Genomic DNA, 18,845 nt, shown 5'->3' with positions numbered 1-18,845 from the left:
TTAAGACCATGAATACAAGTCTGTCATGTACCCTATGACTTCTACTGATTCATCTTGTGCAAGGAAGGAAGCAGTTTGATAATTTATCGCAGTAATCTCATAAAAAATTACAGCATTTCAAACATCTTTCAGCATGCCATAGTTTGCATTTATTATCAGCTATCAATCGTTTTTAATAAGAGACATTCTTTTCCAGTGAACATTTTATAAAGACAAGACAATCTTCTGTATGCTATATAATATTTATTACCGAATACTTCAATTGTATGATTTTTTTAACAATTGGAATTCTTAAAGATGAAAAAAAACCATAGCAGACCACTGGCATGATTTAAAATCATTGAATGCAGTTTATATCGGTATTTATTTATTTTTCCTTAAACTAAACAGAAAAAGAAACAGAATTTAGGAATGAGTTGGGGATATGTATCAATTACCAATTTTGTAAAAGAGTACATATCGTAAGACTATCGGCATTATTTTAATACCACTCAAAAATTTGAAAGAAAAAAAGAACCAACGAAAAAAAATCAAATAAAAATAACTTATTGAAATTAAGATTCAATTGTTTTCTCTTTTTTTTTATATTTTTTTTATATATATTATTTTTTACCCTTTGAAAACAACGAATAGATTTCAACATTTGGAAGCACATTATTATTGGATGCATGGACATTTTATCTAACCCCCTTATTTATCAATTTAAACGGGAGATGCATATGTTAATAGGGATGTATGCTGTTGAATACACAGCTTGAAAAGGTATGCCTATTTGAACCCAGTCAGCCATTAAGTACATGAATACATTAGATTAATCCTACCACAAGATTTACAAGGCACTGAGTTAAGTGAGCTTCAAGTTAATTTGAGTTGTCTGATGATGACATTAACACATCAATTCCAATTGGCTAGCAATCACTGCTGGCCACATTCATTTCCAACAAACTGTGTCAAACCCAACTTTCTATATCGAATTTTCTCCAAATATATTAGTAACTATACAGAAATGTAATGTTCTGAAATTTTCCAGGAATTAATGTGTCATTTGTAATCATTGTTAAAGGAAATCAACTGGTTGGTGGAGGTACTGACACATTTAATAAAACATCCACGATTTTGTAAATTTTATATTGCTTACATTTTCATACATAAAATCTGTCGATCAATAGTACCTTTTTTTTTTATCGACAATTCAAGTTAAAATAGCATTCATGAAACATAAAACCAGTTTACAAGAAAAACAAATTGTTGAATTTCTTAATGTTTCTTGGTTGGTCCCCAGTGAGCATGTCTGGGAGTTGGTACAGATGCAGCTCCAATGGATGGAAAAGCTTCTGTATCTTGGGTGTTTGGAGGTGCTTGATTCCATGGAGCTCCTGTCACAATATACCCAGCATTTGGCGGTTCGCTCTTATTGTGTTGCTTCTCTTTACGACTCGGAGCTTGTGTATACTGAGACATCATCTCAGAATCGTTAATATCTTGTAGCTGCAATACAAAAATCTTAAATTAAAACTCTCACTGAATTGTGAACAGATTATAATATAATAATTATAAATCCATTGATATTATTCTTATTCATATTATATATTATATATATGATATAAAATTAATGATGATGAAGGGCTAGTGTTGCCCGAAAGCTCTGCTAATTTTTCTGGTTGTTTTACTTTATCATTTTGATTCTGCTTTTTGTTTGTTATTTTGTGTCTCCATTGAGATCCAGCCACTGATACCCACAGCATTGTCATTTTTCAGTAATTTGCCTTTTGATTTATAAAATTAATGAATATAGTTGTGTAAACATATTTATATAGAACATATACATTTTTTTATTTTAATAAATGCAATACAGTAGCGTACGGAAAATAAATTCTGATTATATTGAACAAATTAAAGGCTGCAAGGGCAACAAATTATTATTATTATAACATTTTCTAAAATGATATTAATGATATTAAATAGAAAAAGATATACTTACATATTCTTCTTCTCTATTCTGCAATTCATCTTTGCAGTCATAAACATCATCCTCCATTCCAGTGACAGTGACGATGTCTGGATCAGGATCGGTGTTACGTGGAAAGCGAATGTCAACTTTGTAGTCGTCCATCACCTTGCGTATTGCACGTCCCCTTCCTCCAATAAGACGACTGTGAATACGATGATCAATCTTTACCTCAATGGTCACCTGATCTTCCTATTAAATAAAAAAGAAATAGAAATTAAATAAACATTGATTTTTAGTCATTAAATATTTCCATTACTTTATTAAATTACTCTATTATAAGAATATTTGTATTACTGTATATTTAGATAAAAGGCAATGTTCCTTTTATTTAACTTAACAATGAGTTTTAGAGTACTATTTAAAATGATCACACTTAAGCTCCCCATTAAAAAAGGGTACCACCTCCCTGACTTAGCCGGATTCATAATTTTATACATTCATATACCTACACATGTATAGAACTGCTGTGTAATCCTTCCACCTACAAGCATTCATTTTAGACATGAATTGCATGATCAATGAGGAAACAGTTGAACCAGGGTACTCATTCAAGAAGGTATGGTTTTAAATGTAAACTCAATCAAAAACTCATTGGACAATATTTTGCTTTAACTTTTTTCAGGTAAATAATTTTGTTTCCATCCAATTTTTGGTCAAAGTGAGTAACTATTTTGTGGCATTAAAATGGCATACTTTTGAAAAATATTTTTTTAAATATTTTAAACAACGTGGCTTACCAATTCTTGGACAAGTTCAAGAATAGCATCTTTAGCTGCATTTGCTTTCGATTCATATCCAGTAATTTTAATGCAGTCTTGTTCTGTATCATCTCGTTCTGGGAACTGAATGTTGACGTCATGATCTTGTCTAATTTTAGTGATAACGGCTCCTCTGCGTCCAATGATCTTAGGATGATGTTTTGGATCAACATTCACAGTCACTTCAAAGTTTCTCAACATCTAATAAATTATTTTTATTTTATAAATCTTCTTCATATACAGTTTGGCAATTAAAAGTAAAGCAAAGTAACTAAAGCGCTGTCTACACTATCACACATAAAAGTGTGATGTACCCAAATATGGTAGTGATATGACATCATTGGTCCATATATGGTTACACCAAGTTTTTTTGTCACATCAAGTTTGATAGTGTAGACAGAGCTTTACAGGAGGTACTAAATTACATATTATTTTAAACCAACGCAGTAAAACTGTTCCCTAATAATATAAATTAATTTGACAGAGAAGTGTATACTGCAACTGAATGTTATGTCTAAAGTTTCTTGTTTTGTTTCAGGTAACATTCTTATGTCTATTTGAAGAAATGATGATTTTGATGGTTTAAAGACAGTACACTGAAATAACAATGTACTTACTCTGTCTTCTTTTTCTTCATCAAGTTCCTTAACACGATCAATGAGTGCTTGTTTAGCTTCTTCTACATTCTTTGGAGGGCCAGTCACTTTTACTATGTTACATTGTTGATTGGCAGGAGGTATAGCAATATTGACCTGCAGCAAACATAAATTAATATTTAGAAGAAACAAAAAACATTTCAATAAATTAAAAAACACTCAACAGAACTTTGTCATTATTTTTCATATGTAAACTTTGACAAAATATATAAATAAAACATCCATTGTGTTAACAGAGTTAATGATTACTATTAACTATGTTAAGTCTGAGTGGCGTTGTGTGGCGTTGTTGAGTTAACTAGATAACAAGTTTTACAGGAAAAGGGGAAAAAATAAATGCAATCATTGAAGTCGAAATGATATGATTGTTAAAAATGATCAATGGAATGGTTAAAAAAATTATGTCAACACAGTTTGTGAACAAATATGTACGGGCTGATAATTCTTGCTTTCCACACCCAGAACCCGAACTTTTCAGGCTCGGCTGAGCATGGCCGACTTTGGGTTGCAACACCTCACTAAACATGTCCTAACCAAGAAAGATCACCTAAAAATGTGTAAATATCAGCGATCTGACTAGATTATCATCTTCATCGTTATTAATTTTCAACTTTAATTTAAAAGCTTAATGCAACTGAACATCGATGGGAGTAATATTACAAATTTAATTTTTTTAAATGTAGGATGCAGTGAACTAAAGTTGTACGTTTTACATTATCAACTTAATGTTTTACAGACAATTTTTACTTTTTGGAATCATTTGATTGTATAAATGTAAATGTCTTACATCAAATTGTTGCATCATTCGTTTCACACCGCTTCCTTTCTGTCCAATGATGAATCGATGGTAATCATATGGCACATCAACCTCTTCAACAATGGGAACAAGAGCCTACAATACAACAATAGTTGTTTTTGTCAATCATTATAATTCAATCAAGTAATCATTACAGGAACAATTAACATGGATGTATTCAATGTGAATTATTTACCTGAAAAACTGTATTTTAAAGCAAGAAATAGTCAAATTGTCTGTTAGAGTTTTTAACCATTTATTTTGTCTTTTATCATTATTTTTGTTCATTTTTTTTTCTACGGAAGTGAATAACTTTATTACAAATGCAAAATGGCCTATTCAAAGGGGACAATACATTTTTAGAGTGATACTTTTAGTTTTATAAGTTAAAATATCTATATACCTCCTAACTAATGTTATATCTTTTTTATCCAACCATAATTATTTGAAACTATATAATGTATTGACTGAAATGTAAATTGTAACAGTTATATTTAAATATATATTGCATCATAAAAAAGAAATTCTTATCAATACATAATTGTTCAGTGGATCAAATTTCTTAGAAAATATTATGTATTGAAAAACAACTAGTTCTTACCAGTAGTGCATCTTTTGCACTTTCACAATTCTCTTTTGTTCCAGTAATGAAGATGATGTCACTCTTTTTAGGTTTGTCTTCCTCACTTGTTTCACTACTAGCATCTCCATTCACCTGTGGTTCTTCAGTTGTTGAACCATTTGCTAAAACAATCAACAATGAGCTATGTTATTGATTGCAATAACATCTGATATCACTAAAACTCTGTCTACACTATCAAACTTTATGTGACAAAAAAATGTGATGTGCCCATATATGGATATGATGATGTCATATCACTACCATATTTGGGCATATCACTACCACATTTGGGTAGATCACACTTTAATATTGAATATGCATTTTGAAAATGTTGAAAGTACTAAAATTAAACTTCAGTTTGTATCCGAGTATGAGTTGGTTAAATTGAAAAGGCCACAAAGATATATTGTTCCTCTGAACATTTTTTTAATATTTTTGTTGAATATGCCATTTTAATGTCACATAATATTTATTATTAATAGTTAAATTGGATCCAAAAAAAAGTTATTTACCTGAAAAAACTGAAAGTCAATGACTTTTTGGTTGAACCAGGGAAGCGAAATTTACACTCTTCCCTGGTTGAACTTAACCATTTATTTTGGGTTTTTATAAGTGAAAACGTTTTTTTAGATTTTTTTTCTACAGAAGTGAATAACTTTATTAAAACTGAAAAATGGCTTTTCAACATCTTTTTTTAATTAATTTTGTGTATGTTCTTGGGGGACAATACATCTTTATGTGTATACAAAAGTATTATTAAAATCTCAAAGCAATGACAAACATGTCATTAAATCTCAACATAAATTTGTGATTATCAATAAGAGAATTATCTAGTTTGTTAAATGTCATAGTTGATAGTGGACAATGTGTATTAGAGGTTTACCCGTCGAATATGGACGGTCACCAATTAAATTTATAATAACCTCTGTGTTGTAATGTAGAGAATATGGCACAGAATTATCAAAAAAAAGCACCTTTTTGTTAGAATGAGGGAGTAAGTAGTTTAGAAAAGCAGGAGATAGAATAACATAATATGGTAACATTTTTAAAATATAGATTTTATGTTTGATAATTAATTCTGTGATCTTACTTTCAGGATTTTGGATGCGATCTGGGAATTTGATGCCTACTTCATATTTTGCAGTAACTGCTTGTACTCTGGAACCCTTGGATCCCATGACAGTACGGTGGTATCTCTGAGCAATGATGCACTCTATGGTAACTTGCGATTCCTATAGATAAAACAAAATAGGATTAATGACACCACTGCTTCTTTTTTTCAATATGAAATTAGATCTCATATCATTATTTTGTATTAAAACAAACTTTATAATATAATATAGATATATATTATTATTCTTTTCTTACCAATTCTTCAACGATTTTCTGGATGCGCAGTTTTGCCCCTTCAACGCAGTCTTTTGACCCCTTGATGCTCACTTTGTCGCTTTTTGAACCATTACGTGGAAAGCTGATTTGAACATTTCCATACTCATCTCCAATCTCACGCAGAATTTGTCCACGTCGTGCTACAAAGTGTCGATGATATTTAGGGTCTACAGCAATTTCACCTTCCACGATGTTTTCCTAAAAATAGAAAATCAGTAAAAAATAATTAGCCATTCTTTACAAATGCAATAATTACACAAAAAAAACCAATCATACAAAAGAGTTGAATGTTAACACAATGACAACATAAAAACAACAAAAAACTAAGTTTTTCTGTTTTTGAGGTCAATGTCAACAGAACAGTTCCACATTTATAAATTACCAATTGCTTACCAAGTCTTTGATCAGCATATCCAACTTTTCCTTAGCTTTCTTTACGGCATCCTTCTTACCGATCAATTGAATAGTTTGCTGGTCTTCGTCCTTGGGAGATGGGAATGCGATTCTTGCACCAGTTTCTTCGCGAACACTACGGATATTTACACCGCCACGTCCAATCAAAAATTTGTGAAACTCTGGTTTTGCTTGTACCTCAGCAGTAAAACTGGATTCCTCCTGCATATAAAACACAACTTTATTACCATATTTACTTGAATAAACGCCTCAGTTTACTGTTCAGGGAGGGAGGCGTTTATTCGGAGGAGGCATTTTTTTTTTGTGTAATGTGGTAACATGTATAACCATATACCCCCTAGATATGAAAAAATACAACACAATTAATACTATTGTGTATATCGTGTGGCAGGGCGCACAATTTTTAGACATTGGTTGGTTATTAGTACCCTCTGTAGCAATGAAAGTATTACAAAGGACAAAATGAATCCCCTTACCATGTCACTAGCAAGTTCCAAGAGATGATCCTTGGCTTTTTCTACTTCCTCTTTCGGTCCTCTGATTGACACTTTATCACTTCCGGAACCTTCATTGGGAAAATGGATGTAAACTCCACCACAATCATCCATGATTTGACGCACAAGACGTCCTTTAGCACCAATCAATGACTGGTGATACTTAGATGGTATCTTAACATCCTCTTCTACAATATTCACCTGTCACATTAAAAAATAAACTGCTAAATCTATCTACACATCAAACATGCATAGAAAATGATCTAAAGTAGAATCCCTTCTTTGGGACACTCTTTTTAAGGTGTCCCATTAATAAGGCTATACTCTATATAATTCAAGTATTCAAAATATGCTATGTTATGCTATTAGGTTATTATTTCACGAGATTTAGGCTTTGAGGTAGAAATAAATATGCTAAAGTTGAATTTTTCAGGATAGTTCCCAAATGTGGTGCGGAACAATATACTAAAAGTCCCTGGGTTTCCCCGGTGTGCTAACATGATTGGGCCATATTTCAACATGGCTGCAAATCTTTAAAATAATTACCATATGTTGACAACCAGTAGGTAGACTAAACAGTTTTGTTATTGAAATACTCAGAAGACCCATATTTATTTATATATATATATTTACATTGATATGAAATTATTTTTAGCAGTAGATGATGTGGAAGATGCAAAATAGTAAAAACACAATACACTTGCTTACCAAATCTTTCTGAATAACTAAGATCATTTCTTTTGCTTTCTCAGCATTCTGTTTTGTTCCAATAACCACTATAATATCACTATCGCTATTCTCTGTTGGAATTTCTATTTTTGTTCCAGTCTCTTCTTTGATCTAAAATTTCAAAAACACATATTTCAAACTTAACATCTTCATTTGAACCACTATAAAAGAAGTCAATACTAATATAAAGTCGGATAAATTGAGAGATCAAAACCATATTTAGGGCTAATCTGTGCTCTTTAAAATACAGCCAAACTTCAACATTTGCAGAGCTCTCAAATTTAGATAAATCAACACATTTTGATATGGTTCACCACACCACAGAATCTGGGGCCTAGGGCCTATGGACAATAGTTACTCGGGCATGTGATCGGGTATATCAAAACATGTTAAATACATCAAATTGATGTTTAGGCTAACAACATGAGTCTGCCAGACTGCCAGTAATACGTATGATAAATAAAGATGTGACAATCATAGAATGAGATAAGAACAGAAAAATATAAAAGTCAAAGTAAACTAGCCTTGTTAATGGTGTTTCCACCTTTACCAATGATGTTCTTGTGGAATTTCTTGTAAACCGGAACATCAAGACGGTAATTCTTTGCAGCCTAAATAAAATTGAAAACAAAAGTTGGTAAACACTGATTAGAACATTACATGCACATACACACATATTAAAACACTAAGGTAATTATAATATATATGTGCCCAAATATGGTAGTGATATGACATCACATTTTTTTGTCACAAAATAATTGTTCTTACATGATCAGCCACCATTTGTTGCAGGTACTTGTAGCATTTTTCAACGTCTTGTTTCGGTCCTCTCAATGACACAATGTCACTCTTTTCATTAGGGTTAGGGAATGTGATTTGAACATCTTTGAACAGATCACGTACACCTTTGATATTTTCACCTTTGGATCCAATGATAGCACGATGGTAACGATGGTCTATCAGGATATCCTTGCTTTTTTCATTTTCCTATGGAAACAAATCAACAAAAAACATGTATATAAAATATTATATAAGACATATTTGTTTGGACGATTGTGGGTCATTTGATAAAAATGAAGTGCCCTATGAATCACTCCATATAGTGCGGTGAATTCCAATTTTTACCGGATGTTTAAGCCAGTTGAAGACCGGAATTACATGCGATCTCTCACAACAAAAAGGGATCTCCAATTGCAATTATTGCTCTGTCGCAGACTCAAAAGCACCAAAAAACAAATCAAATATGTGGTCAGTAGGCTATAGAGGTAATCTTTAGATGTCATAAAAATAAAAATATATAAATAAATAATTAGGTATCCTACTAGTCCTAGGCTAGCCTACGTTTCAATCTGAATCAAAATGTAGCCTAGGCTAGGCCTACCTTTCATTCAATCTGAATGATTTTTATATTTGTGCTATGGTACAAATAATTTCACTAGTGAAATTAATTATAGAATCACACACATTATTTGTACACTAACATATTTTTGTTTGCATAAAAAATAAAGGTTGTTGTAGAGCAAGTGTTGGGACATACCATTCTATGAGCCATATCTAACAGTTCTTTCTTGGCCTGCTGAACACCTTCGGGACTTCCTTCAATCCTAATTGTATTGCTCGGCTTGTCATCAGAAGGAATTAGAATAGAAACACCAGTAGCATTCTTAATACGATTCACTGAAACAAAAAAACACCAAAACTATTCATGCTGAAAAACACACTTTTTCACACACAAACTTTGATTACAGTTGATTGGTTGTAGACTTCCGTAAATCACTTAATGTCAAATATCCAATATTTATTAATGGTATATCAGTTGAGTTTGTAGAAGAATTTAAATTCTTGGGTATTTATATTTCAAATGATCTGAAGTGGCATATTAACACACGTAACATTATTAGAAAGGCCCAAAGAAGAATCTACTTCCTACGTAGACTTAAATCATTTGGTATAAACTCTGAAATAATGTCGTCCTTCTATAGGTCAGTTATAGAGAGTGTAATAACGTATTCTTTAACGGTATGGTTCGGTAGCGCTACCGAAAATGAAAAGCGTGACCTAAATAGAATAGTCAAGACCGCATCGCGTATAATTGGATCTGCACAACTGCCTTTGGAGAACATATTTTCGGATCGTCTTCTGAAAAAGGCAGTGGCTATCAAAGATGATCAATTTCATCCGGCCTCTAGTATGTTCCAGTTGATGCGCAGCGGTCGGCGATTTCGTTCTATTAAGGCCAATAAGGCACGATTTACAAATAGTTTCTTTCCAGGATCTATTAGAGCCTTAAACATGATGTAGACACTTGTTTGTAATGTTTCTGTTTTTGAGTTCGTGTGGTGTCCGTTGGATATTGTGCTCCGCCAACAGAGCAAACATAATTTCTATGTTTTTTTCCTAAAACAAATGATAATAAATGAGACTTGACTTGACTTGACTATACTTTATACATACCATTGACACCATTCTTTCCAATGATGTGCTTGTGAAACTTCTGACTGATTTCAACATTGGCAAAGTCAAATCGCAATTGGAGATCTTTTGAGATGTCATCTAAGGCTTTGCGTGCTTGCTCCACTTCTTCAGGTGGGCCCTCCACAATAATAGCATCACGGCCATCTTGAAATTCAATGTGAACCTTAGGTAGATTCTGTGTAATTTCACGGATGTTCTTGCCTTTGCGTCCAATGATAAACCGATGAAGCCATGATGGTGCATATACCTCTTCAATTATAACACTGTTAGCCTATACAAAATTATTAAATTTTAATTTATCTTGTAATAACAAGCATGAAAAAACATGTATTACTATTAACAGTTAGAATAATATAAACATCATGACAAACAAAACATAGTCAAGTGTACATAATTAAATATAATGTAATTAATCAAAATTGTTTTAAAATTTCCCTTGCTATGCATTGCTCTAGACGCAATTTTTTTTTCCAATCAGTTTAATGCAGAAATCATGAATAATGCACAAGTAAGGAAAGCTATTTCCAAAATATAAATGAACCTAACATTTCGATTGAAAGTGTGATTATAAGTGAAATTGGGTGGAATTGGTGTGAAATCTAAAAAATAGCAAAGTTCACAATAGGAGGGATTGAAAGATGTGTGGTGTGTGGTGTATATCAGCATATTGATTTCACTATGAAAACCTTCAAATAATATACAGATACAAATATGGTTACAAACCTTTGCATAAACTTGTGTGATAGCAGGACCAAGTTTGTCTTGTTCACCTCTTAAAGTGATGGTTTCTGAGGTATCATCTGAAGGTGGTAGTTCAACTGATACGCCAGTGGAGGCTAGAATTTCTTGAATTGTGGATCCACGGGGGCCAATTACATACTTATGCTGAGATTTGCGTACTTCAAGGGATACGGTCGTGGTCTTGCGTTTCTAATTGTACCAAGGAAAATTATATATACAATAGATTAAACATTCTATTTTATATTTTAACAAAACAGCCTAGAAATACAAAAAAAAATCTTATTTATATTAAAGCATCAACAAAATGTACCTTTTCTTCATAGATTGATTTGATTTGATTGACCGCAGCCTTCACTCCATCTTTCTCTCCAGACACAGCAATTTCGTCTTTATGTATAGTTGGAGGAGGTACGTTAATCTTAGCGCCAGTTTGTTCCATCATTAACTTTAGGTTCTTGTTGTCGGCTCCGCAGATGAAAGGGTGAAAATGACAAGGAATTTGAAGGATTTCAAATGCAAGCTTAGCCTACAACACAAAATGCATAGTAAATTCAAAATTGTAAATTTAACTTGATAAATATGTTTTGCAGCATTTATTGTACAGTGTTGTGTGTTTATTTGTAAATCATTAATTAAAGGTTAGAATGCGTTTCTTACTTGTGCATCAGATATAAGTTGTATTTCATGGCAGGCTTTATCAATGCCTTCCTTCGTTCCTACAATCTTAATGTAGTCTGCATTTTCATCAGAGTTTGGAATATTGATCTTAGTAGCTGTAGCCAACTCAAGTTCCTTCAGTTTAGCACCATTACGACCAATGATGTAGCGGTGATGGTCTTTTGGAATGCTCAACTGTGCACTTGCCTACGTTTTAAAAAATAATTTCAATAATAATGGTTTCTCGTATATGTAATTGAAACTTGTATTTTAATTTATTCACGTCGAAATGATGAATCCTATCATGATACATAAAGTAATAAAGTTTATTATATATGGTGTTTATTTAGGAAGATCTGACATACACTTAAATGCAAATGTTAATTTACCTGTGTTTGAAGCTTGGAGATAAGTTCTCTGCGTGCCTTACGAACAGCATCTGATTTACCAGTCACAACAATAGTCATACTTCTATCCTTCGCCAAACTCATTTCTATCGAAGCGCCTTCATGTAAAAAAAAGATCTTTCAATTAACTGTTGACAGTTATCTATTTTTCAATAAACAGTAATAAATAACTTATTAATAATCTGGGCTCGCACTGGCCGATCGCCAAGTCGCCATGGGCGAAAACGTTTCCAGATTGGCGAAAAATAAAACGGCTACTTTAGCCATTTTGGCTATGACATATGATAAAATAGATAATAAAATAATAATTTTGGCGAAAGCATAAAGTCCAACTAAAAGGTCCATTTGTCGATCTTCAAGCATTTTATTTTGTTCGTTATCATGTTGTTTACTTCAAGCTCCATTTTCGTCAACTTGTTTCGTTGTACCAGGCGTCTCTTTGTTATTTCAATATGATGGAGATAGCAGAGGTAGACTGCACAGAGAGACAGACGTTACACGACATATGGATGATGGAGTCTACCTAAACTATCACGTGTTGCGCTGCACAAACGATCGACGACTCGACAGCCGGCGGTCGGCTATTTACCGGGATTGTCTATTTTTCGATAAGGGTGCTCTTTTCAGATTAAAAAAAAAACATAGTATCTTCAATGAATGATCTTATCGAAATCAATATTTATGCGTTATGCATTTTAGGCTCCAATAATGTAGTTTCATATTTTACCCTTAATAAAGTTTCCTCGTGCGTGCAGTGCGTCAGTAGAGTAAACAAAACAACATTCGGGAAATGGTAGAGTCTAACGGGGATTTAGCTAAACACACACGTGCATTTATTGCGGACTATATAAACAGCAAGGCCGGCCGCCGGCTTCTGTGTTGTTGGGTAATAAATAATCGAGCCGGGATGATATAAATTTCTCCCCCGACAGAAACACCTTTTCCCTGTGCTTTGGCCTATATTATCTGCACGTTCAACAACGATACGAGTGTTCGTTTGCTAGAAATATTAGGCCTACGACGTACCGTCGTACATAATTTTGTAGGCCTAGGCCCCTAGCCTAGGCCTGCGCTACTGCACTTTCGCACCTCTTGAGCATACCCAATTTAAAAACATTCACCCGCTGCGCGGCGGTGACGGTGGGTGACCGTGAAAGTCTTAGGACACAATTTTCGCATGGTACGGAAGCCACCAGCCAAGCGTAAAAAACAAAAATAACATAGCGTTCAGGGGATTTCAGAAAACTGTAAAATGTTTCTTATTAAATTGATAACTGCATGAATGCTGTATGATTAAAAACAATTTGAACAATTGTTTTGATCATATAAAATACAACAACAATTTTTTAAAATCAAATATACAGTGATTTAGGCATGGCTCTCTTTCCCCAAATGCCTTACAAAAACGTTCAGGGTACAGTGTATAGACCTATTGACATAGATAAATTAACTAAAACGTTTTTACCATTATATTTCAACAATTTTTAATTTTGGCTAATGACCGATTCATTTGGCTAAATAAAAAAATTGAACTTTAGCCATTTTGGCTATAGATAAACTGATTTGACTAAAAAAAATATTTTGACTTTCGCCAAATGGCTAAACAAAATGAAATGTTAGTGCTACCCCAGCTAATAAATGTTGTTATTACTTACCAAAATGCGAAGAATGTTTATTATTCGATCTCAATATAGGCCGAAATATTAAATAGTGTTTGGGCGAACATTTATTCACGTATTGTTAACTTACCGGTTTTGTTCATAATCATTTGACAAATATTACTGGACTGACTACCAGTTTCTCCAAATCCCTGGTTCATCTCCTTGTATTTTCGTTCTTCCAAAGGCACATGAAATACCTAAAAGACAACAATAACACATTATGTTTGCTGGGACAACCCTTTAATATAAAAACTACTATGATAGTCAAAACAACCACCACCAGGTTATTTTTACAGCATGTTATCATTGCTGTAGTAAACTTAACTTATTTACAATTAAAAATAAATGTATTAATACCTGAGTAACAGTGGAAGACTTGACTGCCATGCTAGAATAGCTAGGCCCAGGTGTTGGCATCGCAGGTTGGCAATTCTCAGTTGGACTGGCTGGTTGTAATGGTGGAAAGGCATCATTGTAAATGGGTGGTTCATATGCCTCAGCATCCATGTAAACTGGTCCCGATTGTTGCACTGTTTCAATACTCATAGTCGTTGGTCGGGTAGAAAGTCGTACAGTACCAACTGAAATAAACAACAACAAAAAACAATTCCATCACAGTCAAATCAACCAAGAACCACTGTTTGCCAGTAGAACTTAACATGGTCTCGGTAAAACTAACCACTGTGATTAAAACATCCAATCCGAACGTGCAACTAGGAGTTCATGACCTTCACCATCTGCTTGAATTAAGATTTGGTGAGATAAATTAGTTAGTTAGCCCCTATTTTTTCAGAGGAAAAAATATTATTAGCGGCCTAGCCCCTGGGCTTTACCTACTAAATGGGTTTATACCTTAGGGTTATTACCATTGCTATTTAATTGCCATGATTCGACTCCTTGTACGTTAATATTTATTATTTCAAACATTCAATCACCAAACATGTGAATAATATTTGGTTACAATATTCTATCAATTATCATCAAAATATCGTGGAACGCCGGCCCAGTCTTTTTGTCCGAGAAATATTTTTTATAAGTTGCTAAAAAAACATTATTTTCTCAATATCAGGCATTTATTTTTCAAATCTTTTAGAGAAAATGTACCATAAAAAAGGTCCATTTATTTCATTTTTTAACGAATTTTGTGAATATTCTTGTGATAGCTCAACTACAAAATCCACCTGGTGGTACATCATTGTAAGCCAATCAAAGTTGAACTTTCCCATGATTGGCAGAGCTCATGGTTGATTGATTTTGGATTCTGGTTTTTTGATTGGTGGATGTTAATACCCAAAGCAGAACGTTTTATCTCGAACATGGTTTCTCTCTGGACTGATCCAGGGGCGGATTCAAAGGGAAGGTGGGTGGGGATGCCTCACTGCTTTGTATAACTCACAGAACACGCAAACAATTTTATGTCACCCAGGTTTACTGGAGAAAAAATATTATTGGAGTGCCATTTCCGGCCAATTAGAGGTGACATTTATCATGAATTTTATGTGCGAGAGTACCAGCCATTTCCGACCATCTAAGAATGTTATTTACCAATTGCCATTGGAAGTTGACATACCATGTAATTTATGTCAACTTCAAATGGCAATTACAATTAAAATATAAAAGAAAACCCCCAATTTTTTAATATGTTGTAGTCGACACGTAGAGATATGTATTTCGTAATAATGGCCAACAAATTCCACAGGGGAAATTTCAAGGTCAAAATATTGTTTAAAGTTTCATCCAACACAAGAGTACCTTAAAACACACTATATTTTGATTCCATTAGATCTTCCTTTTACAAAAATACCTTGGTTTTCAAAATTGGATCTGTAATTCCCGAGCTATTTTAAATGTGGCGATCGCACCATTTTCACCAAATTACACCAAAATTTAAGAAGTAGGGTTTAACTAATTAGGTGATATCTTAGATGGAAAGACCCCAAGAGCAGAGTGCACCCATCTCTCTAACTAAGATCCTTGATATGATCGATAATAATAAGTTGCCATATTTTATTTATCAAGAAGTGATATTAATTTAATACATTAACAATATTATCAAAATACTTGGTTACAAATTATAGTTAAGAAATTACAAATTGTCACAAATGTACTTATGTATATAATATATTCATCACTGAGAATTTAAATAAACGTGAGAAGAACTCACACAAGACAAAAAAAAAAGAAATTACAAATAGAAATGTGTTCTAGTAATACAATAATTGGGTGAGTATGCATGTGGCAGGGCCTTTATCTGAGGAAAAAAATAATTGACCCTATATTTGAAGTGGATGAGGAGGGAGAGATTTATGACATGGGGGGCGGGGTGTTTATTTATTCAAAGCAGTGACAACAGCTGTGTGTGAGTTTGCTTTCTGATTAGCTAATTCAAGACAAGGATTATAAGCATTCTATAGTATGGTATGTCTTTTTTGTATAGTAGAGAATGAGTGAACAGATTAACAAATCGGAAGATGCTAAGAAAAGTGAAAACAATGATGATTACAAATCAACAACAAATTTAAATTACATCTAGATTATGCTATCTCCTACTTCTGGTCAAATAGTGTACAGTTTTGATAATATAGACTGACCATATGGTCTGGTTGATTACTATCAAATGACTCAGTATTGGGAACAGGATATGAACTCTTTTGTTTCAAAATCAGCATAAATGTAGAGGAACATTCAATTAAACATTGTTTAAAGGTAGTAACAGACATTATTCCAAATTATTTGATTTTATCAATAATTGAAAATGTTCTGGAATTAGACTTTAATTCTTTTTTATAGTATACTACGCATACTCACATAACCATGTTTACTGTCTGAATTATGATTTTAGAAGTTTATTTTTGTCATCTAGTATTATAAATTACGTCCAACCAATTAGTAGGGATAACTATGCAAAATTAAAAGTTCATATTTCTCAACCAAATTGTACATTTGCATGTTTGGGTTATATTTTATTTTGTATCAATATTATATGAAGAAAGAATTATCAAAATCTGACTTGTAGTTTGTATTAACCCGCCATATTAAGCCAAATACTGTATTATAACTTACATCATCTTATAATGATGTTTACAGTCTGCAAATCGATTTCTGTATGCATTTTACAGGTCTGTAATTCCCAGAAAACAATTAAAGAACCGACTGGTGGACTAAACAAAAAGGACATTAAAATTAAATACAACCTTCTTACTAATTTTAGTTTCTATTAATACACCTATTTAAATCCCCCTATTAAGTATTTCTGCAACAACGGCGCAACAACCACTCCTTTCTATAATAAACTGTATCTGGTTGCTTTTTAGTAGCACCCCTAGGGCTGATTTAGAGTAGGATTAAGCAGATACAATGTCTATGGATTAAGCAAATTTACATTCATAGGGTTTATCGTAGATAGCTTGATATTGCGAGGAACGCTGTTGCACAATGCAAGATAGGAAGGAGGGGGGGTCCATAAACACAACCTGCTTTCCCCCATTATTTATTGCCTTTTCTTACCATCATCCATAATGCCTCTCTCTGCGTCGTGCGATAAATTAAACCTTTTAAATGTATTTATATATAAATAATCCTAGCCTAGAAGACCTATAAAGTATAATTAATAGTAGGCCTAGGCCTATATCATCATATGCCTAACTAAATTATTGTGTACATCCTAGCCTAAAATTACATATTCTGGCCGGAGACATGATTTAGTACAACTAGCAACTTAGTAATAGTATTACACTGAACCTAACCCAGCCCAGTTTTCATATTATTATAGGCTAGGCCTAGTCAAGCTACCTAGTTAGTAGAGTAGGCAGACCTAAAGTTAGTTTAGTCCACCAGTCGGTCGTTGTTGTTGACGTTGACAATTTTATTAGGTTAGCTGAGATACTTACAGAATTTTGGACTGTTTCCGTTTAGGTCCGTCCTATAATTGAAGTCTTTCAATTTTGTTCTCCAGAGTGACCGTATTTTGATCTGCGAAATATAAAGTTTACATAGACTTTAATAGACCTAATCAACTATTTTTAATGAAAATATCTAAGCACAAAATAGAAACATGTACACCATACGTACCACGTAGAAAGGAAATGACCGTATCACATCTAAATATTGTTTAATATTAAACCGCTGAGCGACTTCTGGACTTTAATTTTATTTTATATCTGACTGACGTTTGATTTTCTCCTAGTTTCTCCTTCAAGAAACTTACTTTATTTTATTTATGCTATAAAATATTAATTTAACGATTTTAGTTAACCAATGTCAAATAATAAACACATTTAATTAGTATGTTAATAAAATAGTTCTCGCTCAAGGTTTTTTGTGCTGCAACAACACAGCAGTGCGCAAAAGCAGCAGTGCCGTGTAGTACGGGGAGCAGTTTGGAACATGCATAATTATGTCACAATACAGTCATCAGTAAGTGCGATTATGTAAAAAAATACACCACTACTACAAACATTAAATCTCAACTGTAAAGTTTTTGTTTAGAAAAAGCTTGTCCCGCCGTTTTTTGTCAGATACCGTCAAATAATTTTAAAAAATGTGCCGTCTATAGTTTAAGCAAGCCAATCTAACAACATGACGATGATGGGTTTAATATCATGAACCATGTATTTATAAATACGAATAAAATACAAACTATATAATAAATCAGATTGCACCAAACATACGCTTGTTCATTTATCTGAATTAATTTTTAAAATGAAAAAAATGCAAGTTTTAAAATCGATTTTTTGTTATAAACCTAAATAAACACTTTTGATTGACAATATTAAACACACCATTTTTACTTGGCAGAAATTGTGTAGTTTGAGAAGAAATTGTGTTCTAAGAGAAAATTCTGTCAACAGAATTATTTTAAAGGTAACATTTCTGTGAAAATAATTTCTTCTCAAACTACAGAACAGTAAAAATTGTGGACTGAACTGAATGGCTGTGGTTGTACTCGACATAATTATACATGTCCCAAACTGCACCCCGTATGTGGGGATAGTGTTTGAGTAGGGGTCTCGAGTCACAGGGTTTAAAAGTGTGT

At 33.0% G+C, this 18,845-nt stretch overlaps 1 protein-coding gene across 1 annotated transcript; it reads right to left on the bottom strand.

The window, feature by feature from the left end:
- Nucleotides 1-223: 223 nt before the first annotated feature.
- Nucleotides 224-17,846, bottom strand: LOC144858659 (vigilin-like). Its single transcript, XM_078714756.1, has 22 exons — nucleotides 17,701-17,846; nucleotides 14,168-14,391; nucleotides 13,899-14,007; nucleotides 12,132-12,247; nucleotides 11,743-11,949; nucleotides 11,396-11,611; nucleotides 11,068-11,274; nucleotides 10,324-10,615; nucleotides 9,407-9,546; nucleotides 8,638-8,856; nucleotides 8,394-8,480; nucleotides 7,849-7,980; nucleotides 7,123-7,341; nucleotides 6,626-6,847; nucleotides 6,212-6,430; nucleotides 5,934-6,075; nucleotides 4,823-4,965; nucleotides 4,213-4,317; nucleotides 3,387-3,521; nucleotides 2,749-2,970; nucleotides 1,982-2,200; nucleotides 224-1,488 (listed from the first exon to the last, which is right to left on the bottom strand). The coding sequence occupies exons 2-22, from the start codon at nucleotides 14,354-14,356 to the stop codon at nucleotides 1,258-1,260; spliced, it is 3,771 nt and encodes a 1,256-aa protein (XP_078570882.1). The 5' UTR covers nucleotides 14,357-14,391; nucleotides 17,701-17,846; the 3' UTR covers nucleotides 224-1,257.
- Between the last annotated feature and the right edge of the window lie 999 nt (nucleotides 17,847-18,845).

This window comes from Antedon bifida, chromosome 2 (assembly GCF_963402885.1).
Source record: "Antedon bifida chromosome 2, ecAntBifi1.1, whole genome shotgun sequence".
NCBI classification, from domain to species: Eukaryota; Metazoa; Echinodermata; class Crinoidea; order Comatulida; family Antedonidae; genus Antedon; species Antedon bifida.
This window is presented reverse-complemented; position numbering and strand designations above follow the sequence as displayed.